This window comes from Pelobates fuscus, chromosome 5 (genome assembly GCF_036172605.1).
Source record: "Pelobates fuscus isolate aPelFus1 chromosome 5, aPelFus1.pri, whole genome shotgun sequence".
Taxonomy (NCBI): Eukaryota; Metazoa; Chordata; class Amphibia; order Anura; family Pelobatidae; genus Pelobates; species Pelobates fuscus.
Genome location: NC_086321.1, coordinates 368269079 through 368296527, shown reverse-complemented (window position 1 = coordinate 368296527; position 27449 = coordinate 368269079). Strand labels below are relative to the sequence as shown.

Here is a 27449-nt window from a genome sequence, read left to right as displayed (position 1 = left end):
TTATGGAGTGACATAAGTTAGTGTAAAAAATGCTGCAGCTTTAAAATAAATAAAATCTTAGACTCCCCAACTTGGTATATAGCAAATAACCACACTGAAGTGGACGAATTAATATTCTGGATCGTATCAAAAAAATGTAAGATAAACCCAGAAGAAATAATTTCTATTCTGCTAGGGAGAGTCTAATGAATCTGTTTAGCAGAATCATATATTACGGTACATTTGATTTCAGTGTAAGTGGGAATCGGCAAAATAATGTATTTAGGTCTCTGACAAAAAGTTAAAAAAAAACACTTTATCAAAATCCACAAAAGAAGAAAAAGTATACGGTTTGATTTATGAACCAAACTGGTATACAGAACGCTCCCTTTGCACAATTGAATGTCAGTTCTCTCAGTGAGGTCCTATTTTATAAGATTAACAGGTCTGTAACAATATTTCACACCAGATAGGTTTAATTTTCCTTATTTGCGATAAATGTACCTACTAAGTCTTGCTTAGGCTGTCTATTTTGTTTTTTGACAATTGTATGGTCTATAAACCCTATTTTTTTGTTTGTTTATTTTAAAAATTCTTTATTTTTGTAGTGCGTACGATGATTACAGTTGCTTATGAGGTACCCCAAAGGCATTCCTCTAGCACATTACGAACCGTTTAAACATAGGGGTAGACAGTAAATCTTGCACTTTTTTTTGTAGTAATAAGATGAAAGGTTTACGTTGTTTAGATGGTTAGTAGGCACATTTTTACAACATGTTCAGGCTTGTTTATTTATTTTAAATATTCTGAATATTATTCCATTATATTCACCTATTCTTAAAGGGAATCTCCAGTGCCAGGAAAACAATCCGTTTTCCTGGCACTGGAGGGTCCCTCTCCCTCCCACCCCTCAATACCCGGTTACTGAAGGGGTAAAAACCCCTTCAGTGACTTACCTGAGGCAGCGGCGATGTCCCTCGCCGCTGTCTCCGCGATGCTCCTCCTATCCATTGCGTCGGCCGAGACTGATCTCGCCCACCGGCCGAGGGGACCTAATGCGCATGCACGGCAATGCCGCGCATGCGCATTACGTCTCCCCATAGGAAAGCATTGAAAAATCATTCCAATGCTTTCCTATGGGGTTTTGAGCGACGCTGGAGGTCCTCACACAGCGTGAGGACGTCCAGCGACGCTCTAGCTAGAAACCAGGAAGTTCCCTCTAGTGGCTGTCTAATAGACAGCCAATAGAGGTGGAGTTAACCCTGCAAGGTAATTATTGCAGTTTATAAAAAACTGCAATAATTACACTTGCAGGGTTAAGAGTAGTGGGAGTTGGCACCCATACCACTCCAATGAGCAGAAGTGGTCTGGGTGCCTAGAGTGTCCCTTTAAGGTCAGTAAAATAGTATGATTATCTATACTGGCTTGCTAACTGATTTGACAACTGAATATGTCTAATAGTCAAAAAATAAGCCAACTCAAGTGAAAAGAACACAATCCAACAGGAATATTCACTAATTTGAGAATTGTTGGAAGTTCAAAGGAACCCTATAGTGTTAGGAATACAAACTAAATTTATATTCCTAAATTGGTGTGATACAGCTAGAATCCTCGTATCCGTAACAACCTAGAACATTTATTTCTCAATTCCAGTTTGAATGTCAGAAGATCTCTTTATTTCAAGGCATGAGTTTGACCAGAACAGTTTTGTACCAGTATCAGTCATTGCAACCTGCTTTTTGTATTTAAATACTAGAATTAAAAAATATAAAGACCTGAGGCACTATAGGAAAAAAATGCAAAGTTCCTACAGAAATGTCACCGTATAAACCTTCTTACTCATTTTCATGTGCTTCTGTAGCAAAATCTACCATTCAGCAGCTTATTCTACAATAATTTAATAAATATTTGGTCTGCATTAAAAAAATTAAAAAAAATAAACCCTAAACCAAACAAAACGTACATAATTATTCAGTGTATCTGATTAAAGACAGATGCAGCAGTACACATGATGCTATAAGTTTCTTTAAAAGATGCAGCAGTGGCTGTTGGGTATCTTATGGTCAGCCAATGGGATCCTGCGGGGTTTGGTATGCATCTTGTAAGGGATTTTCACACAGACAAGCAAGGGTCCCAAGTAACGTGCATCAATGATGTGGTATCCTTTTAGCCCTGCTGCTGCGGTTGTGGACTACATGTCCCATTATGCACAGCCAAAAGTCGACCATCACTCATGTACACAATGAACGAACATGCAAAGGTATCTAGGTGTGAGAGACAAGCCAGCGCTGCTCACTACGTGTAAAGATTACCCAGCATGCTCAGCGTTGCTGCTATACACGCGTGAGGAATGATCTCCTAAGCAGCATTCACATTTAAATTGATTTGTGTTCCCTTTTTTTTTTTTTTGGTGTGGATTGTCTTTTGATGTGGAAGAGATGACCTGATTTTGCAGTCTCATTTGGCCTAATTATTGGTGTAGGTTTGAAGGACTCCCGTTGAGGCTCTGACAGCTTTTGCCCAGTCCCATGTCCATTTCTAGGAAGTCTACTGGCATTTCTTGTGAATCTTGGCATGTGATGGATTCGTGCCGTGCCACCGTTGTCTTTTTCCTGCATAGTCCTTTCTTGCACGGTCTTACCAAGGCCAGGCACACGGCACCAAGTGCCATCCCGACCGCACAGGAGTAGAATGCAGAACCGTAGTTATTTGTCCAGTCCACCAGCATCCCTAAATAAAAGGTATAAAGGTTAGATCTAGTCATGTATTCTGTTACAGACATTTCATGTACATTCTGTACCTACCATCCAGTCTGCCTGACCATAAAAAAAGGTTGTGTGTCTGGCTTTTCCCTTAACGCTTAAACTGCTTTTCCTAACACAAACATTGTGAGGTGCACATGCTATCAAGTACTAGCTGCTGTTAGCCGGCGATTTAAACCAACATTTTACTGAAAAATTTGCCCAGTTTTTGGTTCAATTAACTTAAATGCTGCTTGTCTTTTGTGTACGGACCCTTTATCCCGACCAGGCCTATAAACTGGTGCCAGAGTACAAGTATTATTCACTGACCAGGTTTGTGGCTCTCTATAGAATAAGAAAAGACACTCCAATAGTTTTGCTGGTTATCTTGACCCCACAAGTCCTGACCACTCGCCTTCCTTAATTCCTAACTTGTACTTTGGACTGTGTCTTTTAAGCATTTGCTTACTCTGGGTTGAACTGTTTATGGATGCTGGAGTCCAGTTATGGTTCTTCCTTTTGCCGTAATTGTTCTATTTAAACCCTAGTCCTATGTGCTAGGAAAGGCTATACTGGTTCTGTCTGACATGATCTGCTCATTTCCAGTCCAAGCGATACACATTTAGAACAGTAAAAATAACGCCATGCTAAACACTAACCTCTGAAACCTCCAGACAGGGATTTGTGAAAATGTAAATATAATTAAATGAAATGGCTGTGTCCAGAAACATTATCTTAGCACAGAGCTTCTTTTTGAATTGTTACCAATTTGTTTGTTTTGATTTAGACTAATCCGAGCCTCTAAGAATAGGGAAAACAAATGATCTTTCCATGATGGTTTTTTAAGACGGGATGCTATGATTGTCTACAATGCTTCCTTGAAACATCCGATTCCAGACTGGACTGTAGGCCGGTCACAGTCAGAGCTGGAGGGACATACCTGGTTGAAGGCAGGTTGGCTAATCAAGATGACAGCCAATGCTGACTTCACCCATTTAAAAAAAATCTATGTGACGTGTAATCGGTGGTGGCAGAAGTTTGGAGTAAATATCAATCCATGAGCTTGCGTTCTGTGAGTGAGAACAAGCTCTGTTTGAGGCTGCCAGTACAAAGGTTAGTTATTGTAAAATGTGAGATTAACCCCTTAAGGACACATGACATGTGTGACATGTCATGATTCCCTTTTATTCCAGAAGTTTGGTCCTTAAGGGGTTAAAGGGCAGCCAGCAAGGTAGCTGGCCAAAGTCTGCTTCATCATCGTACACATCATCCGTTTCTATGTAAAGGGAAATTAATGGTGCAAACAGACACTGGTAATGTACTACCTATGTATACATTCTATTTCATCTTTTATATAAATTTAAATACTGTTACACAATTCTAGGCAGCTAACATCGGCTGCTCGTTTATCGCAAAGAGACTGTTTAAAGATTATTGACAGTGTGTATAATAAGCAATCGCCTGTCTATAATAGATTTCCAATTGCAATGAGAAACCATTACGTAATGTCTCCCTAATCCATACCAGGCTGTTCACTTACAGCAACGAGAGTCCTGTTACAGCACAACATTTAAAGAGGACACAGAAAGAACGGGAGGATAGTTAAGAGGGTAGGACAGGTTTGATAGAAATGTTTTAGTAGTGTAATACAGATCTCGCTAATTAATTTGATCTTTATAGAGATTATGAAAAGCCTGGTGATGTGAAAGAACTAATCCATGATAAATATGTAATTTGGCTACCTGCTAATGGGGGTCCTGCCAGCCCAGCGATGCTTTGAATAAATACATAGACTCCGACCCCTGATGCCATCTTCTCGATACCAACAATGTCTTCTTCTGCTACTAAAGGGATGTGAGTCCCTGTAACCGTCCCCAGCATGTAGCCAAAAAATATACTACAAACCATGAGTGCTGAAAAGTTATAGGCAAAGGGAAAGGCAACTAGAGCCAGGCACAGCAGGATGACGAAGATGAGTTCAATATAAATCTTATTGATTGGCTTTTTGTTCAGGATCCAGCCAGCGCTAATCCTTCCGAAGACCTCAGCGATGGCCATAGAGGACAGCATGTAAGCCGACCGGTCCTTGTCGATGCCCAGACTTAGGCAGAGGGGGATGATATACAGCGAAGGTGCAAAAAAACCAAGGGTGGCAAAGAGTCCAAAAAGTGCATAGCACATAAAACTGGGATTTCTCAACACTGAAAAATCAAGGAGAGGCGGAACCTTCTTTTTAGGTTCCGCTGGCTCAAATAATTCCTCCTTCTCTGTTGACGGCTCTATCAGAACCTCTGCTTTCGTACTGCTTGCTACATTCTTAGGTGAGGTAGATACTTCGACTCCAGAATCTATGGAGTCTAGAGATGTGAGCGTCTGCTCATTTTCAAGCATATAGGTAGCCTCCTGGTTTTCGCTTTTTAAAGGACCTTTGGGTTCTTCCTGTTTTTTTATTACGATCGGCCGTAGCAAGGCTCCACAGACCACAATGTTCAGCTGCAATGCTCCTACGGTCAACAGGCAAAATCTCCAACCAATGAGGTCATTGAGCGCAGTGATAGCTGAGGAGACAAACACTGAATGAGTAAGAGGAAATAATTAAACTAACAGGGTTATTCACAATACTCTGAATTGTAAGCCTAAAATCTTGCCATTTTGACTACAATTCAGAGTCTAATCAATCACTCTGTAACACTATATTATCAGCGTAACTAGCTGCAGGTCAGGGTTTCAATGATTTACTCACTAAACAGAGTTTGGAGAATTTAGGAAAAAAATGTTTATTTGAAAAATCCATCAGTATTTTGTGAACTCCATGGGATATACAGTGCTGCCATTTCAAACAATTAGAAAGTCAATCCATGTTACTGCCCCACGCTATGCAGTCTGCTGAAAGTGTTTAATTAGTTTGGGGAAGGAGCACACTACTAATCCTTGGTTTTTACCTGGAGCAAATGCAAAGACTGCAAAACATTCCCCTGTGGATGCAACCGCAGTAACCAGGGACCGGCGCTTGTCAAAATACTGTGACAAAATGGTGACGGTTGGCAGGAAGCTGAGGCAGTAACCGAGTCCTAGAGGAAACACAAACATAGCATTGTGAATAAACAATATGACCAGCAGAGGTAAAAAAGGGCAGTGCCATGCACAATGCAACTGGCCAGCAATTATAGGGAAACTCTAATGTCAAAACTTTCATTAATGGCTGACACACCCACACCTCACTGCAGCATCATCAATGCCGGTTTATCTCTGGTACAATAGATTGTCTCGTAGAGAAGCATTGTGGAGCTACAGTGCATGCACGGTTATTCATCTCTGTAGGAAAAGCCTTGGCTACATTTGGTGTCGTCATATTGTGCATGTGAAGTCCATCAAAGGTCCAATGGGCCTCTTTTCAGATAAATGTAAACATTGCCATTCCTCATGCAAGGCAATGTTTTACAATGTCCGCGAAAAGGGACAAGGACCAAAACTAGTACACTGTAATGCAGTGGTTTTGATGCTTAGTGTCCCTTTTTAAGATGAAGTGTTTTTGGTGCTCAGAATGTGCATTTAATATAGTCATCACATTACAAAACCCATACCATAGCTTGGGCTGAAAACTCAGCTGGCAAAGAAGCATGGGACTTTTCCTTTTACAACTAACGACGTACTTAATTGTTGCGTATTTCTGCTGCTATTATTTAAGAAAATATAGAGTGCAGCTTTCATGCAAAATGAAGATTGAATCCCATTTATGAAATTTAATCTAAAAAATATAAAGTACAAATCAATTGTTTATAATGATACTACAGTAAATATAGTTTCATATTCTGTTATACTAGACTCATTCATACTGTTACTTCTCCACAGATATTTTATACTACAGGCAAAAGCACTGTGCTGGTCAGTAAAATGTGTTCAGGTCGAAACTAGAATGCAATGCACACACACACACACCGGTGCATGGACCACAAAGTGTTTATGGTTAAATCTATTAATCTTTTTAATCTCTGTATTTGCTATCAACATCACTGTCACACTCTTTGGTGACTGGGTGTAGCTGTGAATACAATACATGCGTGTGAGTCAGACCATAAATAAGTAAGAAAAGTTATCTGAACCCCTGCTCAGTGTGGGTGAGTGTTTCTCAGTGAAATCCGAGGTCCATCTCCATGTCTTAAAGCAGGCTTCCTCAAACTCTGGCCCTCCAGAGGTTGCTGAACTACAACTCCCATGATTCTATGAATGAAATAGGCTGAGAATCATAGGAGTTGTGGTTCAGCAACATCTGCAGGGCCAGAGTTTGGGGAGGCCTGTCTTAAAGGGACACCCCATTGTGTGTGTGTGTGTGTGTGTGTGTGTGTCTCTTGCAGAAACTGCAGTTCTCTGACCCAGACTGTCTGTGGCTGCCAATCACAGACCTTCCAATGCAGTTCAATGAGAAGTCTTTGCAAGACAGGTGCTTTAGGCAAATGAGCTAAACAGCCAAGCAGTAACAGGATTGTTTGCCTGACAGCCAGGGGGATCGAACAAGGCGATTTATAAAAAGCGACAATTTTTATTGAAATATGCACTTTTTGTAAAGTGGAGGGAAAAAAATAGAAAGGACACAATTTCAGTAAGGGATCTGGGGTGTCCCTTTAAATCCTATAGAAGAACCTTGGTACTGTAAAGTCATAATTTGGCCAATGTGTCCTTGCCATGAGCCAACTCACAGTACTGTAACATGAAAAAGGAGTGTTAGAGCTCTTTCCTAGTAGAAATGTAATGGAGAGACACATGGAAATATTCTTGGAGACAATATTTTCTTAAAAGGTACTTACCTGACACCACACCAATAGTGATGTACATTTCTATGACATTGCGTGCAAATGAGGCTAGAATCATGCCCGAACCAATGAGAACTCCTCCAACCATGACTACAGGCCTGTGTCCAAATCGATTGCTCAGTACAGTGGACAAAGGGGCTGAAATTAAACAAATGGTACTTTAATTTCAGTGCTAAAAAACCCACCAAGTATCCAAGGTTAGGGGGTTATTCACCAAAGTGGGGTGAAGACGATATAATGATTGAGCATTTTAGACCAAATAAGCAGCATGTCAAGATGTTGCCATTCTCTTTCCAAACCCCCAAGTCTTAGTTCAGCAAATACAAACCCTTCAACCTTTTCTGGAGTGAATCTACAATGAGTTCTGACCGGGTGATTCATTAACGTGAGAATTCAAAGTGAATTTAAGGCCAAGATCGTTAAACTGGAAGAGCTTCACCTTAAAATCTCAGCAGTAAATACCCCTGTGAGCATTTTATTCCTGGTAACCTGACTGTTTTCATCTTTCCTTATTTAACATATGTGAGCAAAGTCTTCTACTCCCATCTTTCAAACTAAAATGGTCACTAATCTGGGTTTACATAGTCCGTACCACCCATAAAAGCAGCATTTGTCCCTCTAGATTAGAGGCCGTGCACAAGAACAGTCCTGATTCTTTGCCAAATCCTTATTTCCATACAAAGTTGTAATTCTAATAAGTCTAAGAACATTTGGAAAACCATTTTCTTCGTATGAGGTGAGGGCAGAGTCTACAGAAGATGAACAAGAAGAGGCGTCATCTGAGCTAGAATCGGGCACTTCCTTTTTTTTTTTGCTTTTAGGAAATATAAATACCGTCTCAATTGGCAGATCTAGTTTGCCGAACACCCGGAATTTAATTTGGTCAAATCGCTTAAAATGCATTTTTGTACATGTCAAGGGGACCTTAAAGGATCTCATAGTTAATGTTCTAAATTCATCCCTTAGAACTAGTCTCATCGTCCTTGGCATGTTATAAGGCAGATAGTTTAGCCAGTAAAGATCTCTTCCCTGCAATGCCTACCTGTGAACGTAAGGACAAACACACAGATGGAAATGATCCATGATATCCTGCTGTTACTTTCATCAAAGTAGACCATAAGCTCGTTAAAAAACACTCCAAACGACTTGATCACTCCATACGTAAACACTTCCACAAAGAAAAAGGCCACGGCAACCGCCCAGCCCCAGCCGCCATCAGGCACTTTGGTATAAACGTTGGCGCTGGTGCACTTCTCCATGGCTGTCATTTTCGCCCTGAGGACAAAGTCAGATAGTACATCTAATTAAACATAATCCACAGACTGGGTTAAACAGTATTAGTAAATTAAGTTCTCTGAAAAAGATACATTCTTCTCCATTACTGATCTCTTTATATCCAGAACCAACCATGACTGTAAAACTTAAAGAGACAGACATTCCTAAACAGAAATTTATATTTTTGTCTCCTGGAAGTCTATTTTATAGTAGGTGGGAGGCAGAACCTGACGATCCTCTGCATTATGGCAACAACCTGTGATTTCAAATCTAGCTGATGTGCTGCTAATCAATGTACCTTTTTAATATTTTCAGCACATGTAGTTGATGTAACTTTTACATACTAATTTCTGTCTGCGTGCTGTTGCATAGAAGAGTTATTAATATGGCGGTCCCTCTAATATCACATGAATTTGAACTATATCAACAGGTTTCTAAACAAATTAAAAAGGAAAATAAGACTTCGGGATGAATGCGGACTTGTGCAATTTCAAAAGAAGCAAACATTTAGCACATACGTCTTAATATTCTAGGTGAGTGCACTTTAAAATGAATAATTTACACTGTGTGCAAGCAAGGTGGGGGGAGTGAATATTTAGCCCTGGTGAGCAGTGAGTGTGACATGGACTCTCAAGGCTTGCTCTGGCATGTAACTTTGATGGCCTGGCTAGTACCGTAGGGTACTCTTTGGGACAGGATGTCATTGATAGATACGGTATGTTTAACATGTGCACTAATTTACTTGACGGCATGGTTTAAAAAGATCGGAGATCTCTAGATAACTTGGAAACATGGTAAGGAAATGTGAGATCTTGGTTAGACCAAGCTATCTTTAGAAAGATGTTCCCAATCCCATGACATGACCTCTGTTTGGGGGTCTTGGCATAGCGTGTAGAAGGACTGCATCTCTGTAAACTTAAAAGCTCACGAGAGAGAATAATTATCTACGATCTCGCTCCTGATATATTATGTGTATTCGAGGTGGAATGTGGGTAAAACTTTTTTTTTATTTTTAATCAAAAATGGATTATTATTCTTTTTTTCTAACTCTTGGGTGATTTAAAAAAAATATATTTTTTTTTTGCAGAAAATTTTTATAAATAAACAGGAGCTGACACTCCATTTAGACTAGAACTGCAGAGATTTCTTGGTGGTGTGTGTGTGTGTCCCCTTTAAAGACACCCTATGGTCACCAGAACCACTACAGCTATAGCCTGCCCCTGCAGTCTTAGCACTGTAAATACTGACTTTTCAGTCACTTAGATGGCCACTAGAGGGGCTTCCCATATCAGTGCTGCACCGTGTGTTTTTGCACAGACGCACTGAATGTTCCCTCATAGAGCTGCACTGATCCAGTGCATCTCTATGAGGAGATGCTGATTGGCGCACCATGGGAAATAGCCACCCAGTGCTTTCCTATGGGAAAAGATTCTAATGGCTGAGCTCGGTCACGGAGGTGGGACCAGCCACAGTGCGACCGGCGCGGTATGGGAGTATAGGTGAGTTAACTCACCTTTAATCTTCGGTGAGACGGGGACCTAAAGCTGCATGCCAGCACTATAGTTTCAGGAGTATTTGTATTGTATTACTGACACTATAGTGTTCATTTAATTTAACAGTTATGATGATATGAGCAGGTAGCTCGGTGGCACTGCCACCTGGGGGGGACGGGGATGAGGCAGACACTAGATCTTTAACACCATTCCAGATTTATAGCTAGGATGGGGTTTGAACAAGTGGGGTGCTGCCTGCTTGTGCTTCATTGTACCTGCCTCATAGAGTGCCTTCTACAGGAGCACTGTGACTGTGGGTGACTGCTGCAGCAAGTAAATAAATACAATTTAAAAAAAACACCAGTTTGTTTTTTTATTATACTTGTGGAACACGATTAGATTTTTTGCTTGCAGTATAAAATATGTACCGTGTGGATAACAAAATGTTACTTTTGCCCTGATTGAAGGGTAAATCTTTTTTTATTTTTATAAGGCTTGTGCCAAATATTGTATGCCATGCATTTGTCCTGACTTGACATGCTGTTGGTGGGAGATGTTAACAGTTACTTCCTTATTACCTGCAAATCCAATTTCACAGGATCCTAAATTATGCCTGGTCACAGGAGGTCCCCAATGGTTCTATGAGAAGCATTGTATTGGACTGTGGTGTATCTGGGGGAAGAGAAAAGTTCTGAAACATCTGTCACCTTTGCATTTATTACCACCAGTGACCGCTGACCTTGAAACTTCAGAACGTTCTGCGATTCTCAGCCAGCATGAGAGCTCAGGAATGTAGTTTATAGCCATCACTGGTGCTATACAGTGTAGTGGTTTGTCAGGTACATACACTATGCAGACAATGTACAGTACTCAAGGTACTAGTCGATATGCTTGGTTTTAAATTTAGTTTTTGAAGGCTTGTCTTCATTCATTGTGTTTGTTTCTCATATGGAGTATTCAATGCAAAAACTACTCAAATGTCTATAAAGAGAAGTCTATTTTCAAACATCTATTATCAAAACTTCTATCTGAGTTTAAAGCTATGACCGTTAAGCTTTCAGTAAGTCAGATAACCATATTGGTTAAGCCCTATGCCAGCATCTTGTAAATGACTGGACAGGAAAGATAGCCAGGTTTAACCCATTAATGTAAGAGCGAGCAAACCAACTTTCCGTTTTGGAAAATGCCACTTTTTTTTGTTTGTGTTTTTGTTGGCTACATTGTTTTGCTGCACAATTAGCTAATACCTGGTTTGGGTAACTAGAACTTAGAAGAAAGGTCCACGTCAATTACATGATATTAGCAAGGTTTGCCGCCTTTAAAGAAATATTTTCCCAGAAACATTTTACCCCAATGACCATCTTTATAGAGCCTGTCACTCTAAGTGCAAGTTATTTAAATAAGAAATTATACATTCCAGGTTTACTGAAATTGATAGTTTATAAATATATATTAAAATACATTTAAAATAAAGGGGTGGGGGGGGAATAAAACCAGTCCACTGTTTTGAGTTAAAACAAATAAAGCTATCCTATCAACACACTCACACTGCAGTATTGACTAGTATGAATGGCGATATCGTATTACAGATCTCGTTTAGTTTTGATAACGCTAATATAAAAATCATATGACTAATTAACTCTAGAATCCATCACTAGGTTATACGCACTAACACAAAACGACTTAAGAGTAAAATCTTGGTTACATCATCTCTCTGCAGACCTTTCTTGTACACCCGACTCCGCACACTGCGCACTGATCCTTCCAAGCCACTGCAGCAAGTACCCCTGTACACAGTCTTACCTTTAACCCTTCCAGTGTGCTCTGCGTAGATCTACTAACAAATACAGAAGGCGGGAGGTCTTAAGGGTGTTACCACCCAAGATAAACCCTACGCTATCTAAATAGCACGCACCCAGAATTCTCCTTAAAGAATATAATTGGGAAATGTCTGTTCACTGGTGATGTCCCGAACAGTTCGCCGGGAACCGTTCGCTGGCGAACATAGCGTGTTCGCGGTCGCGAACATGCGCAATGTTCGGTCCGCCCCCTATTCGTGATGGAGGCGGGAGGGAGGGTCTGCTGCTGATTGGCTGGAATGTGTCTGCTGACTGTGAGGTACAGGGTCAAAGTTTACTCAATGATGATGAATAGGGGGCGGACCGAACATTGCGCGTGTTCGCAACTGCGAACACGCTATGTTCGCCGGCGAACGGTTCCCGGCGAACTTTTCGGGACATCACTACTGTGCACATGTTAATGGGCATTTGAATGAGTTATGCTCCATTACAGTATATATATATATATATGGAGAATTTTTAGATAAATTATTTATGGCTTCCTGGGTAATAGTGTTCTTGGTTTGGTTTTGTTTTTAAAAAATTACATTTCTATGAAAAAGCTTTAATTCCCACACAGTGTATATTACATAGCCTATGGATGCACCTGTAACCGGCTCCAAAGATAAATACAGTATGTAAAGCTGTACAAAGCACCCTCTGTCTAACTTAATGTCTTCTATTAAGACTATTCCAGGCTTCTAAAATAAATATATATAAAAAAAAATAAATCTATGGATGCTGAGCTCCTGGATGGATTATTTTACTCTTCCCAGGCTCCTAAGCGCAGAGGTCCACAGATGAGCCTCTTCCCATATTCCTTAATGGAGTGTTTTTTTACATAGAGCTCCACAGATCTTCTCTAAAGTGTTTTACATAGAGCTCCACTCTCCTAAATTGTTTAGTTAGATCTCTATGGACGAGCCTCTTCCCAGGCTCCTAAACGCAGAGTTTTACATTGAGCTCCATGGATGAGCCTCGTACCTTGCTCATACTTCAGCCATACTGTCTCCTATGTTTAGTGAAACGTATATAGACACATACAAACTTTATTTTATGACTTATAATGTATTTCAAAATTGAAGTTACAATACCCATACATATTTTATAAATATCGAAAGTCTATTAAAATTAGGATCACCGTGCCAACATAAAATGAGCTAGTTACACTGGATGCCCTCCACAAACTTGGCTAGTTACTCTGGGTCCCCCAATGACTTGGACTAGTCACACTTGGTCCTCCTTGGTGCCCGCTGTAAAATGAGCTAGTCGCACTGGATGCCCGCTGTAAAATGGGCTAGTAACATTGGGTGCCAGTCTGTAAAATGGGCTAGTAACATTGGGTGCCAGTCTGTAAAGTGGGCTAGTTACACTGGGTGCCAGTCTGTAAAATGGGCTAGTCCCACTGGGTGCCAGTCTGTAAAATGGGCTAGTCCCACTGGGTGCCAGTCTGTAAAATGGGCTAGTCCCACTGGGTGCCAGTCTGTAAAATGGGCTAGTTACATTGGGTGCCCTATAGAGGTTGATAATTACCCTGGATCTTATAGGAAATAGTCCCATTGAGTTCCACTTATCCTGACTCACTATCTTCTATATAGTGATCCCGAGATGACATTGCTGTCGCACTTACACTCAGCCCCAGTCCTGTGTAATGTGAAATGGGTGAATTGTTCAGAGGGTGACAGCATGTATCCCATTCCCCATATATAATCATACTGAGTAAGAGGGTGCAATCACACTCAGCCCCAGTTGTGTGAGATGGGTGACAGCATGTATCTCTGTCCCCATATAGAATCATACTGAGTGAGAGGGTGCACTCACACTCAGCCCCAGTCCTGTGTAATATTAGAAAGGTGAATTCTTGTTGAGAGGGTGACCGCATGTATCCCTGTCCCCATATAGAATCATACTGAGTGAGAGGGTGCACTCACACTCAGCCCCAGTCCTGTGTAATGTGAGATGGGTGACATCGTGTATCTCTGTCCCCATATAGAATCATACTGAGTGAGAGGGTGCACTCACACTCAGCCAGTGTCCCTTTACAAAGGAATGAGTGTGGGTGCCCTTGGTCACTGGCAGCATGGCTCACTGCCCCCTGTATAGTGGTGCTGAGTATGGTGTGTAATAATAATAATGTGAATTTGTACTCACAGTCAGAGGGTGAGTGCTCTTGCTCACACTCAGCCAGGCAGCATGGCTCAGTTACCCTGTCTCACACCCATAGCAGCTCCAGCTTGTCCTGACTTCAGCACTCAGCCTCCGTTTATATATGTACCGGCTTTAGCCGGTCTGACTACGTCGGGGGCGCGCATGGGACACGCGGGCGCGCGCATTGTCAGAGTGCACGCGCTTACACCCATCAGGGATTTCACACTGTTCATTAACCCATTGCAAATCCCCACATAATGGGTTAAACCCTGGAGTTACCCCTCTTCCTCCCCTGTCACGGCCAGTTAAGGGGTTAATTAGCCCAGTGCCCTGTTACAGGGTATCTGTAACCTTTATTGTCAAAACTCCACAATCTGCTCATTGCCAGTAGATTGTAGGCTCTTTGGCCAAGACAAGAGAGGCGCAGGCTACCAGGGGTACAGACAGGGCATTTCATATTGCTCTGCACAGGGACTGCCAAGAGGGCACACAGTGCCTGAGCTGGGAATATTAGCCATGATAATGAGATCTATTCAGATTCCATTGAGATTTAGAAGTGCCTCTTGGTTTGTCTGAGGTTTACTTGTTGAAGATTAATGTGATAGAGGTGTGTGAGGTTATTAGAAAATAAGATCAGCATGGGTTCAGCCAGGGCTTGCCACTTCATACTTTCTACTGCTCCCAGGCAGCTGGCATTACTTATTATTGCATTTATTTAATACATCTAAATATTCTCTATAGAAAATGATGGTTATTCTACCACCATACCAGCTTCCTCCCACCCCTGCCCTGTAAAATGTGAGCTCTGCCCAAGGCTGGCAAACTACTACAGGTGGCAAATTCACCTTGTACCCTATGATGCCTATTTCTCTGAGCTGGCCACGTGTGCCATTGATGCAGGGTGGCACTAAGACCCACCAGTATTGGCATCACTATGGAAACTGTTGTTGCTGTGTGGCAGTCTCCTGCCCTTATTGCCCAGCAGTGGGTGTGCTGCTCCCTGGGCTGGCATCCCCGCTGGCACAGAGACACCCGGTGTGATACAATGTGTCAGGAATTCGAACCTTGGGGAAGGACACAGCGTCAGGTGTTATTAACCCTTTCTCTGCGGCTCTGGCCGGCATGGCGGCAGTGTAGGGGTTAAGGCGTGGGCACGCGCATCGGGAGCACGGGTAGGCGGGGACGCGCGGGAGGTGCTCGCCCAGGCCGGGTAGAACAGGTTCCCACCAGTTAGGATGAGAGGAGGAAGCAGCTGATAAGACACGGGCTTCCTGCCCTCACCTCCATCCGCTCAGGGCCTGGCACTGCGGGGGTTAACTGGGTTATGACATGGGAGCAAAGCATGCCCCCCCCGGTAGCGTGCCCATTCTGCCAAGGGCATGAGAGGGTTAAAACGGCAACCATTCCACATGGGGGGTCAGGAAGGGATCATTGGCCATGCTGATTCATTGATGGGGTATTTCAGGATCACTTGGCATCCTGTGGGATAATGATGGCATGCTTATACTATCCACTCCCTGGCACTGATTGTGTTAACGTGGGATGGGTGACATATTTAGTGAGCTGCCAATGCAGTGCAGAAGGACTGGCAATGAAAGGGTTAAAATTAGGTGGGTTACTGAGGAGGTATTGGGGACAGATGATCTGTGTCTGCATGCATGGATTTTATGTTTATTCATTACAAAAACTACCTGGTGCTGATAGGGTTAATCCTAGGTGACCCACAAAGGGTTAATTGGCTATATACCATTGGATGAAAGTGATCCCTGATAACGTTTCTGTTCTATCTAATAAATTGGAAAAATGCCAGTGAATAACTTAACATCAGGGTGGGTTACATTGCCTTTTATAAACATTAAATGCACAATATTTCACTCACTTTTAAAACTAGCTTTTGGTTTTTAACCACAATGTGTCCGTTATTAAGTAATACTTCTAAAACACAATATTTTTAATTGTGCTTAAAGCTCGCTCTCCCCCTGTTTTAATTTTACAACGCTTATCAAAGTAATACATAAGGAAAAGTAGGGAATGCTTTCCTAATGTTTAACCTGTAGGTTGGCAAACGTTGACAAAGGATGGAGCTTTAGTTAAGTTCTGCGGCCTTTGTAACTGGTTGGCCAACTTGTACTTGCCTTCTTCCAGCGTTCCACCTCTGGGACGGCAGGTCGTGGGCCCTCTGTTTCCACTCAAGTGGTTGTGGAGGTCAATACAGGTCCATGGGAAGTTTATCATTTAATGCGCACACCTAAGGAAAGACAGAAGATGGCATTTCTGTCCACCGCCTTCTTAGAAACTCAAATATGGCAATACAGTGACCGAAGACCCTGCGTGACCAGCACAACATTGGAAAAGTTGAGTTGCAACGGTCCCTGGGTCAAAAAAGGTTGTGAGGAGTTGGTGGTTGTAACGAAGGATCGTTGGTCTGGGGGCCAGGACACTATGATAGTGACAAAGACTCTTTAACCTAGTCACTGCAAAGTTTTTGTGCACTTGATTTAAAAAAAATAAAATAAAACTCCTAATATTTTCCAATAAACATTGAATTATCCATGTCAGTACATTTATTGGGGAAATATATAATACATACATTGCTAAACACAAATACACACACACCAGTCAAGCCATAAGACTTGCTTTCTCCACAGAAATCTCACTTTAACAGTGCTCTCATTACTGCAAGGGATTCTGGGTAGGCATAAGCAAATTAACTCAACAAAGAACCACATTTTTGCCTCATAATTCCACTTTATACATAGATTCCTTGGCATGTATGTGTGTGTGTATGTATATGAAAATATATAATACAATATTTACAAAAATGTGAGGGGTGTATATTGTGTGCGTGTGTGTGTATATATATATATATATATATATATATATATATATATAATTTTATTATATCTTTTCATGTGACAACACTGAAGAAATTACATTCTACTACAATGTAAAGTAGTCAATGTACAGCCTGTATAACAGTGTAAATGTGCTGTCCCCTCAAAATAATTCAACACACAGCCATTAATGTCTAAACCGTTGGCAACAAAAGTGTGTATACCCCTAAGTGTAGCTGTCCAAATTGGGCTAAAAAGTGTCAATATTTTGTGTGGCCACCATTATTTTCCAGCACTGCCTTAACCCTCATGGGCATGGAGTTCACCAGAACTTCACAGGTGGCCACTGGAGTCCTCTTCCACTCCTCCATGACTACATCACGGAGCTGGTGGATGTTAGAGACCTTGCGCTCCAACACCTTCTGTCTGAGGATGCCCCACAGATGCGCAATAGTGTTCAGGTCTGGAGACATGCTTGGCCACTCCATCACCTTTACCTTCAGTGTATATATACACACAATACAGTGGTTTTTTTTTTTAATGTAAGTGCTCCACTATCTCTGCCATGGGGGTCACAAATAAAATGGTTTCCATGTAGTTTCTCTGCCATGGGGGTCACAAATAAAATGGTTTCCATGTAGTGAGTTCAGCAAGTTATTTAGAACAAGATTAGTGTCTGTGCTCATGCATACAAAGATTCCCACCAGAAACTCTTCCCTGTGCAAAACAGAAAAGGTCTGCAATTATTATTCATTTATTTTATTACATATAATGAATAAAACTAGGTGCAAATAGGCTTTACTTTGTTGAAATTCTGTTCTCTGGATAGTGAGCTGTAAATATCCCCCATTTTGTTCTCCTGTCTAAAGCCCATTTAGAGAGCTTGACACATACCGTATTGGGCCCAAGGTGAAAATATAACCAAATAGAACAATTTTATATTGGAAATTGCATAATTATTTTTATATATAACCCCAATATATTTTTTCTGATTTTGTGTATCACTGTTTTTGTGAGATTGAAATACATTAGTGTTTATCTGCCAATTTATAATTTTTTTTTAAAAAACATTTTTTATTCATTCTTTCTTTTCTCTTTGTTTAGGGATACTCCTTACTGCACTGGTATACAGCTATTCAATTTGAATAAGTAATAAAACAGCAATATCTTCTGCAGCACAGTACAGTGGAGACTGTTGCAGTGCACAGAGCTGTTTGTGTACACCGAAATACTAGGCTTGGTAAAACTTTCAACACATATGACACAGTATGACCTGAAAAAGGGCAATATTTAAGACTATATTAAAGTATAACACTTGAATAATAAATCAGGATAACATAAACTTAAAATAAAACATAAGAGAAATGGGCCGTTACTCTATGGAGTTCCTTGCTGGCTTGGGATGTCACCACCAATACTTGTCAGGTGGAGGTGCTCGGTTGGCTGGATGCCCTCTGCTGTAAGAATGTTGGCAGAGTCCGCTGTAGCGTATACTTTATGCACAGTCCCTCCGATAGTAGCCTGCAGCGATTTTTGCCTCCCCACTGTTGGGGCACGCTGTTAGCCCTCAATAAGCTGGTAACAGACGTCATGAATGTGTCCACTCCATAGTATACGTCAGAGTAGAATGAAAGTAAGCAACGTTCAAATGCCAAGGTGGAGGAGTCTTGCGCCGCTGCGAGGACTGCCATTTTGTTGAGGTAAGTTACAAATTGGACAATAAGTTTTCCTGAAGTGGAAGTTGGGGTACGGGCAGGTCTTCGAAGTCTGTAATAGCCTTCCAAAGGATGCTCTTTGCCTGCATGGGTGGCAAAATGTGGTAGAATAAGTGGTGCAAGAAATGGGGGATTTCCGCCATCTCCATCAAGTATGCCCCGAATCTTGAGATTTCTCCGGCAACTCCTGTTATCTTGTTTCACAAGTTGTATAGCCATATCAGCCTACACCTGGGTGACGTGCTCATGTGTGGAGCCTAGAGAGATCTGTTGGCCTTTAGCTCTTGAGTGTCCTCCTCCACAGCTTTAATTCTGCCAATGAGTGTGTTAAGCTCCTCTCTTTATAATAGATAAGTCCTCTTGAAATAGCGAGCAAATGTCTTGGAGAAGGGCTTTAATATCCCCCTTGGTAGCCGTCATGTTGGAGTCCTCATTCGGGAAGCATGATGCAGCCCGCCTTTGCTTGGGATGTCTTCTAGGGTATCCAGTGAGGGCATCTCTGTGAAAGTGGGTTCTTTGTCGAGCGTAGCCACTATGCTGTATGCAGCTCAAGGTAGACCACGCTGTAGAAATCCCAAATATTCTTGGATCCAAATCCCTTCACTGGCCTGTTTTTTTTTTTTTTAGATATTTTTCTCATTGATGAGTGAAGGTAGTAGGGTATCCGTAAAGTGGTTAAATCTGGAAATAGGGGCGGGGCCTGACTGTCATGGAGGAGAGCTGCATCGTGTGTGAGCTCTCCACTATCCTGATCAAAAATCTTGTATACGACTCCACACAGCCCACCAAAGTCAAGCCAAGTAAAGAATCTGCTTCCTGACCTACCTGACTTATTGTATGGCGCTGACAGGCTTGATGGAAGCTTTATTCTCCCTCCTTGGCAGCTGCGGCCTAATGTGCGCTGGGCAGGATCTCTGAACCCAGCGACGCAGTAAAGCAACTACTTTTACCGAAGAGCCCCGTTACCCCCCCCCCCCCCCTTTGGACTGGTGCGGGTGATCCCGGTCCACATCTGAGAAAGTAAACAGTGGGGAGAACCCATCGCAAGTGGACATACTTATCTTGCCTCACACAATATGGCGGATTCTGAGTTTGCCAGTGTGACGCATCTATCCAGCCATCCCAGAATCCCCACACTCATAAAATAAATAAAAAAAATTGCAATTAAAGCGGCACTGTCATGCCAAACTTACCCTTCTTTAATCGATTCCTCTTCTCTCCCTTGGTCAGGATCTGTTCTTCTGCATAGCGAGTAGCGGCAGTCTTTCAGCCTTTTGGTAGATAACTCCCTAATTCCCACGGTATCAGGGAGCTATCTACTAAGCAGCTGCAAGATGCAGCCGGGGCACGAATAGGATCGGAGGTTTATTCATTCTAATTAAATTCCGATCCGAACAAAGTCCAGAATTGCATCCTAACACAAATGGAGAAACTGTTCTCATTCTGTGAGGACGAAATTCCGTAGTTTCGCCAGCGTTCTAAGTAACCGGAACATTCGGGAAAAGTGAAAGAAGGCTTCGCGGGAACACGGAGTAAAGGTGAGAATTGTGGGAAAATTGCTTTGACCATCGGAAATGAAGCACACTTTGCTCCTCCGCTGGTCAAGCATAGGAAACCTCAATAAGACAAAGTAGTCCCTACTTTTGTCTTAGGTTTTAAAGAAAACTAGAGCAGACAGGAAGAAATGAAGAACAGATCCTGACAGATGGAGAGAAGAGGAATCAATTAAAGAGAGGTAAGTTTGGCATGACAGTGCCGCTTTAATCTATCACCAATTTTACACTAAATTTTTTTCATGTTTTTCATGTTTTTGTTGAAATTAGCCTGGTTTTGTACCCGAGTTAAATTTATGGCCATACAGCAAAACTTAACAGGCGGTTAATCATATTTTGTCTATCTGCTTCCCCACCCTCCGCGTTAATACATTTCTCTGCTCCTTTGTAATATTCTTGACATAAACCCGCACTCGTAGTAAGCCACTTTCTTTAGAGGCTGAATCTGAACCTTTTATCCTCTGTATTGAACAAATTAAAGAAATAATACATTAAAACACTTTGCAAAACACTGCGAGGACCTACCTGCCACCGGGGAGGATGTGTTCATGGAGTGTCTCTGTGTAAAGAGATAAACACACTCCTCCTATGGAGCCAAACAATGAGCCAGGCAGACATTATACAGCTGGGGAATTACCTCAGGGTTCCTCAAACTGCAATATAATATAATAATAGTAAGATAGATACTAACAAGAAAACATGGACACTTGGACGAACAGCAACATGTTGGTATTTAGACTGAAAAAGAAAGCATAACTGCCATATAAGGAATGACCGAATAGTTATATTTAAAAGACATGAAAAAAAAAAATTCTTATTGAAAAATGAGTGTGCTGAAAGTACAGGTGATACTCGAAAAATTAGAATATCGTGCAAAAGTTTATTTATTTCAGTAATGCAACGTAAAATGGGAAACTAATGTATGAGACGCATTACATGCAAAGCAAGCTAGTTCAAGCCGCGATTTGTCATAAGTGCGATGATTATGGCTTACAGCTCATGAAAACCTCAAAGGAGAAAAACAATATTTATAATATCAAACTGTTTTTTTTTTTGCCTTCTTTTGGATCAACAGCAAAAAACATATGTGAGGAAGGCTGAACTTGATGGACAAGTCTCTTTTCAGCTATGTAACTATGTAATATAACTTGTTACACAAAAAATGTGATCTATTTACTAGCATGCCCGCGTGGCTTAACATATGTAGGGAGAACCACAAGAGCCTTACACACACAACCATAGAGGAACATTCGCGCAACATTTTAAAAGGCTATGAAAATCATAATGTATAAGCACCTTTTAAAATCTACCACCAAAAAGATCCCACGGGGGGGGCGGGGCCTGACCGCCATGCTGACCGGTCGCAGGCCAGAGAGGCTCCTGACGACTTTGGTCCCCAATGGCACAAAAATTCACCATCAAAGCAATCTGAGTGACCAGAGGCCGTCTTAAGCACCCAGGCAGAAGCCGGAGCCACCGCAGTCCCTGAGATCGGGAGTTCCAGAGCCCCCAGTGAGCGATATGGGACTTTGGGGCCTGCGGCCTATGAGGGTGGAGAGCGGGACGGACGGCCGCCGTCCTGCTTGTGAACCTGGCCGCCCGGCGACAGCCTTGGGATGCGCCTCGCAGGCCTCTCTTCCCCCCCCCATGGACCGGGGGGGTTATCCCGGTCCCCATCGGAGGGAAACACCGCCCTACAACAAGCGTTCTGCGCTACGAGCCAGGGCACTAAAATGGCGGCAATCCGCAAATCCGCAATGGCCGACGCAACCTCTCCTGTCTGCAGACGGAACCACCTTGCTGAGCATCACCCTTACCCAAACGAACCCGCCTTCCGACTGGCGAGCGGGCTGGGGATGGAGAAGGGGGGAAGCATCGGTGAGAGGGGCCCGCGGAGGTTGTGCATGAAAAACATAACCGTGATAAAGCTATCTGTATGAGCGCCTTGCCTACTGACTCACCCAAACGGCATCCATCACGCCCTCAGCCTCATCGCAGGGAAACGCGACAGCATCGGCACCCAAGGCAGGGACCAGCACAGCCCCAACAAGGCATAGGTTGAAAACTTTAAAGCAAACTACTCACCAGGGTTCACGACCAGGAGACCGACCACAGCACAATACACCATGCCGTGGAACCAGGACAACTCATCTCTCTGCCGATTTACCATATTTACACATCAGCTACAGCATGGCCTCCAATATCAATGGAGACCCTCCCGCACACTCACAGTCCAGCAGGGGCCTGCCTCCCACAAGACCCGAGACCTAATCGACACAGCACCGCTTCTGCTAGCATTAGGCATTCCACAGGACTCCCTTGTCCAACCAGGCCAAGAGAACGCAGCATCTCCAAGGCACTCGTGAGACCCGACCAGAACAGTCCCGTTCGTGCTGCAGGGTCTCACACCCGACCCCTACATGGCTGTCCCCACCTAAACGAGATCGGATGGAAACACTGCAGACTAGCGAGGTGGCACAGGCTTGAACGCCACCCATGTCTCAAACCCACGCAGGGTTGTGGGCAACGTTCTCTGCCTGAGAACTGTTATAAACCCCTCTGACCCCCCGGACTAACCCTGTAGATAGCGGTATAATTGAATTTGTTTAATTGCATCTGTCTGCATATCATTTTAATGTGCCACATATGTTCTCTCAGCCGATGGGTTTTCTTGCGCAACACAGCTCTCCACAGCGCCAGCCCCGCAGTACAATTTAAATCTCGCATAGCCATTCAAGTCATAGCACCTGCCATAATTAAGTATAATTCAGCACCTACACATAGCCCAATCACACATCCACGAAAGTCTACTAATGTTATTAACCCTTACAATGTTCTTGAATTGTCTGAGCCTACTTAACCAAGTTGTCTAGTCAGAGTGTCAAACCTTTGCATAACTGAACATCAGCAACTAGTCATACTGCATATATTATATAAGTTTCAATGCTTGATCTACACACATGTCTACACAATGTTTTGTTAAACTACATGTCACATACTACTAAAAATCACTACTGGGTTATCTCTTGATTTAAAAACGTGCAGTAGCTCGAACTGTATAAGCATGGTCAACATTCGACTTGTTACACAATTTGACTCTTAAAAACAAAAAATGTGCTATGTTATCGATGCCATACCAATGTTATAATATGTTTACGAATCTGTATGCATCAGCTGTCGTGGCAGTGCAAACTTATGTTCTTCTTACAATGCACAAATAAAATAAAGAATTAAAAAAAAAAAAAAAAAACACTTTGCAAAAATATATATATTTTCATCTGAATGTTTGTTTTGCAGAATTTTTCTAGGAATTCGAAAATGTTCCTTATCTTATAGTGTGTTTTACAGATGGGAGTGACATTGAAACACATGTGAAAGTTATATCCATGTTTTTCAACCAGAAGTCAGCCCCCATTTTTCTGTACCTCCCATTGTATCATTTAGACAGTTTTTGTTTCCTAATTGCATTACCTGAGTGTTTAGTTGGGCGCATGCTGCCTTAATCCTCCATAGGAAGCCATAATACCTCAGATGGTCCACTGCCTTCTGTGAAAGATCTACCAGGATCACTGCGCATACCAATAGTTTGCTGTTCATCAACCACGTCATGTTATGTGGGGATTTTTAAAGATTTATTTTAAATTCACTTTAGTGTTGATGTATGTGTGTGCTCCCAACTTGCGCCGTCACAGTCCATAATGAATGGTCATCTTCCTGTCCGCCCGCACCTCCCACCCCTCACCCTTCTGTCAGTCCCTACATTGGCTTCCTATAAGATATAGGACGCAATTTAAAATTCTGGTTCTTTCTTTCAAATCTCTACATAATGCTGCTCCCACCTATCTATCCTCCCTTATACACAAGGATGTCCCGTCTAGGCCCTTACGATCTGCTGAAGACTTACGTCTATCTTCTGTCCGTACTCCCACCTCTGATGCTCGCCTTCAAGATATCTCGAGGGCAGCACCGTTCCTGTGGAACTTGCTTCCCTCCTCCGTTAGATGCTCACCCAGTCTCCACTCCTTCAAAAAAATCGGTAAATACCCACTTCTTCATAAATGCGTATCAATTAAACTGTTAATAGCTCCCGACTGATTCCTCTTCTGCAACTGTCACTAGTCTAATACTATCCTTACCTATTTGTGTCATTTTACCCCACTCTCTCAAGCATGTAAGCTCATTGAGCAGGGCCCTCAACCCCTCTGTTCCTGTGTGTCCAACTTGTCTGATTACAACTACATGTCTGTTCGTCCACCCATTGTAAAGCGCTGCAGAATTTGATAACGCTATATAAATAACATAATAATAATGTGTGTGTTGTTGTTTTTGTTTTTGTTTTGTTTATACATGGGGGACTATTTTACTTGGAGTAGAGTGTGATTTTAAGTAATAGACGGAGCTAAAGTGTTAGCCAAGCGAATTTAACTAAAATTCATCAGTCAAAATTTTTAAAAAAATATATAAATATATATTACTGTGCAGAACTCTCAAGTCTCTGGTAGAGGACCTGAACTATACAAAATTCCACCTGGAATGGTGAGGAAACAAAAGAAATCCCTTTATGTTGCATGAAGGGGGGTCGTTTGGTCACCACCCCTCTTTAAAGCGGCTTTGTATGGCCTGACTCCTGAGTGTCTCTAAATGGCCATCCCACCGCCTTTTTATGTTATTTTTTTAAATCTCCCCCTGCCTCTACTCTACTAGTTCCTAGTACTAACCCCCCATCTAGTTTTTACATTGGCCCCCCTTTAATCACCTTGACTCAATTATTTGTGGAGCAAGATTATACCGTGTTTCTCCGAAAATAAGACCGGGTCTTATATTAATTTTAGTCACACAAAACACACTAGGGCTTATTTTCAGGGTAGGGCTTATTTATTTACGGTTCCGGTATGTACATTGAACCCCCCCTTTAATTAATCCACCCCCCCCTTTAATTAATTCACCCCCCCCCTTTAATTAATTCACCCCCCCCCTTTAATTAATTAAGTCCCAGGCATAAAATACCGGTATCTACTCACAGTTCAAAGAGTCCGACCACTGGGTGCCTCACCGCCCGGAATAGATCCTTCCGCTGAAGATCCGTGAAGGCAGACTGACGGCGCTGCGCACGTCGTCATCACGCTGCGCGATGCCGCGGCCCGCAACGCTCCTCCCCCTCCTCATAGAAGAAGGAAGTCCCACCAAAGATAAAATGCCTAGGTCTTATTTTCGGGGTAGGGCTTATATTGCAGCCCACCCCGGAAATTCGGCTAGGGCTTATTTTCGGGGTCGGTCCTATTTTCGGGGAAACACGGTACTATTAGTAACTTGAAGATTGTGGCGCCATTATCTTCCCATATTATGCGACAGGATCTAAATCTGAAGTGGCATTTGGAAGTGAACACAAGGCAACTTGCGAGACTGAGGAAGGAGGACTGGATGGAAAGGTCGGGATTATGGCAAAATTATACTTGACAAAGGAGGTGAAGATTCCGTAAGCATAGGAGAAATTCATAAGACAAAGTAGTCCCTACTTTGTCCTATGTTTTCAAAGTGCATTCGATCAAAAGAGAAATGGAAAAAGTTAAAACTGTTGGAGAAAGGTCCTGCAGGGCCCACGCTCCTTGTATGGTGCAGCCATTTCAGTGGCTGAAGGCTTTAGCAGGTTATTTCAGACTTGCTGTAATGGATAACAGGAGTGCCCTGGTGCCCTCCCAATGCAAATAGTCAAACTGTTTTAGAATCTGGGGTCGGGCGGCCTCGGCTTTCAGCTAACCCAGACAGAGAGACGGACGCTCCCTGTCAGAGCTCAGCTTGGCGGTGCAGGGCTTGGCTCAATGGCTGAGTGAGATCACCAGACACTCGCGTAGTCGGGAGCTTCCAGCTCTCTGTCTGGTGTAGTGGAGGCAGGGAGTGGCGTCAGGGGGACCCAAGATAAAGTAATTTCAGTCTAAAATTTTTTGGCTACTTACAATGGAGGGGCTTGCCAGGGTGCTCTTGGTACCATAGCCACTACAGCGCATTGTAGTCAGTATGACACTTGGATTGTTTCTTCAACGGTTCTTGAGCACCTCTCTTATCTAGAGAGTGTATGTGCAAAATAAATGTTGTATTATACAGACAGGGGATATATAACTAATTGCACTGATACTAACCTCACTATGGGTACTATGCTAGAAGCCCATGAGCTTACAATCTAAACTATAATCACTGATAATTACAATGATAGAAATATAAGGTGCACTGTGCCTTTTAAAAATATATACACACGTTATTTGGTGTTTTAATGTAATTCTGTGTGACCACAAAGTATAAAAGGCAGGTATTCACCGCAGTACATGTGCAACGCACCTTGTATATGCATTGTTGAATGTGAGCGTATTTGAGTCTTTGCACTTTATATGGTTGCTGCTGATTTTACAATAGTTAAGACTTTTAAGCACCTTCTGTTCACTTATTGCACTTTATCACTTGTTTGATAATTACAATACATGAATGAGCAAACTCATTAATTGACCTCTTTAATATAAATGTCTTCACTGTTTTTGCTGTTCACATGTTTTTGCTGTTTGTTTGTTTTTAAACAATCCTACAATGTATTTTATGCATTATTTTATGAATATAGGTCCCATGTTAAAGGGACACTATAGTCACCTGAACAACTTTAGCTTAATGAAGCAGTTTTGGTGTATAGAACATGCCCCTGCAGCCTCACTGCTCAATCCTCTGCCATTTAGGAGTTAAATCCCTTTGTTTATGAACCCTAGTCACACCTCCCTGCATGTGACTTGCACCGCCTTCCCTAAACACTTCCTGTATAGAGAGCCCTATTTAGGCTTTCTTTATGGCAAGTTCTGTTTAATTAAGATTTTCTTATCCCCTGCTATGTTAATAGCTTGCTAGACCCTGCAAGAGCCTCCTGTATGTGATTAAAGTTCAATTTAGAGATTGAGATACAAGTATTTAAGGTAAATTACATCTGTTTGAAAGTGAAACCAGTTTTTTTTTCATGCAGGCTCTGTCAATCATAGCCAGGGGAGGTGTGGCTAGGGCTGCATAAACAGAAACAAAGTGATTTAA

At 42.2% G+C, this 27449-nt stretch overlaps 3 protein-coding genes across 6 annotated transcripts in view; 2 read left to right on the top strand and 1 right to left on the bottom strand.

Moving 5' to 3' along the window:
• Positions 1-27449, top strand: part of GNA13 (G protein subunit alpha 13) — a 598177-nt gene that overhangs the window by 111365 nt on the left and 459363 nt on the right. The gene's annotated exons all lie outside the window — the stretch shown is intronic.
• Positions 1-27449, top strand: part of ARSG (arylsulfatase G) — a 114673-nt gene that overhangs the window by 1854 nt on the left and 85370 nt on the right. For 2 of the 4 annotated variants that reach the window (XM_063456105.1, XM_063456100.1), the window contains exon 1: positions 9234-9339. The exons of 1 other annotated variant lie outside the window; for it this stretch is intronic. The gene's annotated coding sequence lies outside the window, so the exon portion shown is untranslated. Of the gene's footprint in view, positions 1-9233; positions 9340-10903; positions 11139-27449 lie in introns of those variants that run through there. One more of the 4 variants, XM_063456103.1, reaches the window with a different exon arrangement.
• SLC16A6 (solute carrier family 16 member 6) lies at positions 1633-14433 on the bottom strand. The gene is made up of 6 exons (XM_063456106.1): positions 14289-14433; positions 8574-8806; positions 7526-7669; positions 5663-5791; positions 4463-5278; positions 1633-2709 (listed from the first exon to the last, which is right to left on the bottom strand). Exons 2-6 carry the CDS (start codon positions 8797-8799, stop codon positions 2450-2452), a joined length of 1575 nt encoding a protein of 524 aa, XP_063312176.1. The 5' UTR covers positions 8800-8806; positions 14289-14433; the 3' UTR covers positions 1633-2449.

Excerpts from the sequence above, each read along its gene's own strand:
- SLC16A6 (XM_063456106.1), bottom strand. The coding sequence starts at position 8,799 with ATGACAGCCATGGAGAAGTGCACCAGCGCCAACGTTTATACCAAAGTG. Across the intron at positions 7,670-8,573 it reads GTTTGTCCTTACGTTCACAG|CCCCTTTGTCCACTGTACTG; the intron begins GTAGGCATTGCA and ends GTTTAATTTCAG. Across the intron at positions 5,792-7,525 it reads CACTATTGGTGTGGTGTCAG|GACTCGGTTACTGCCTCAGC; the intron begins GTAAGTACCTTT and ends TGTTTCCTCTAG.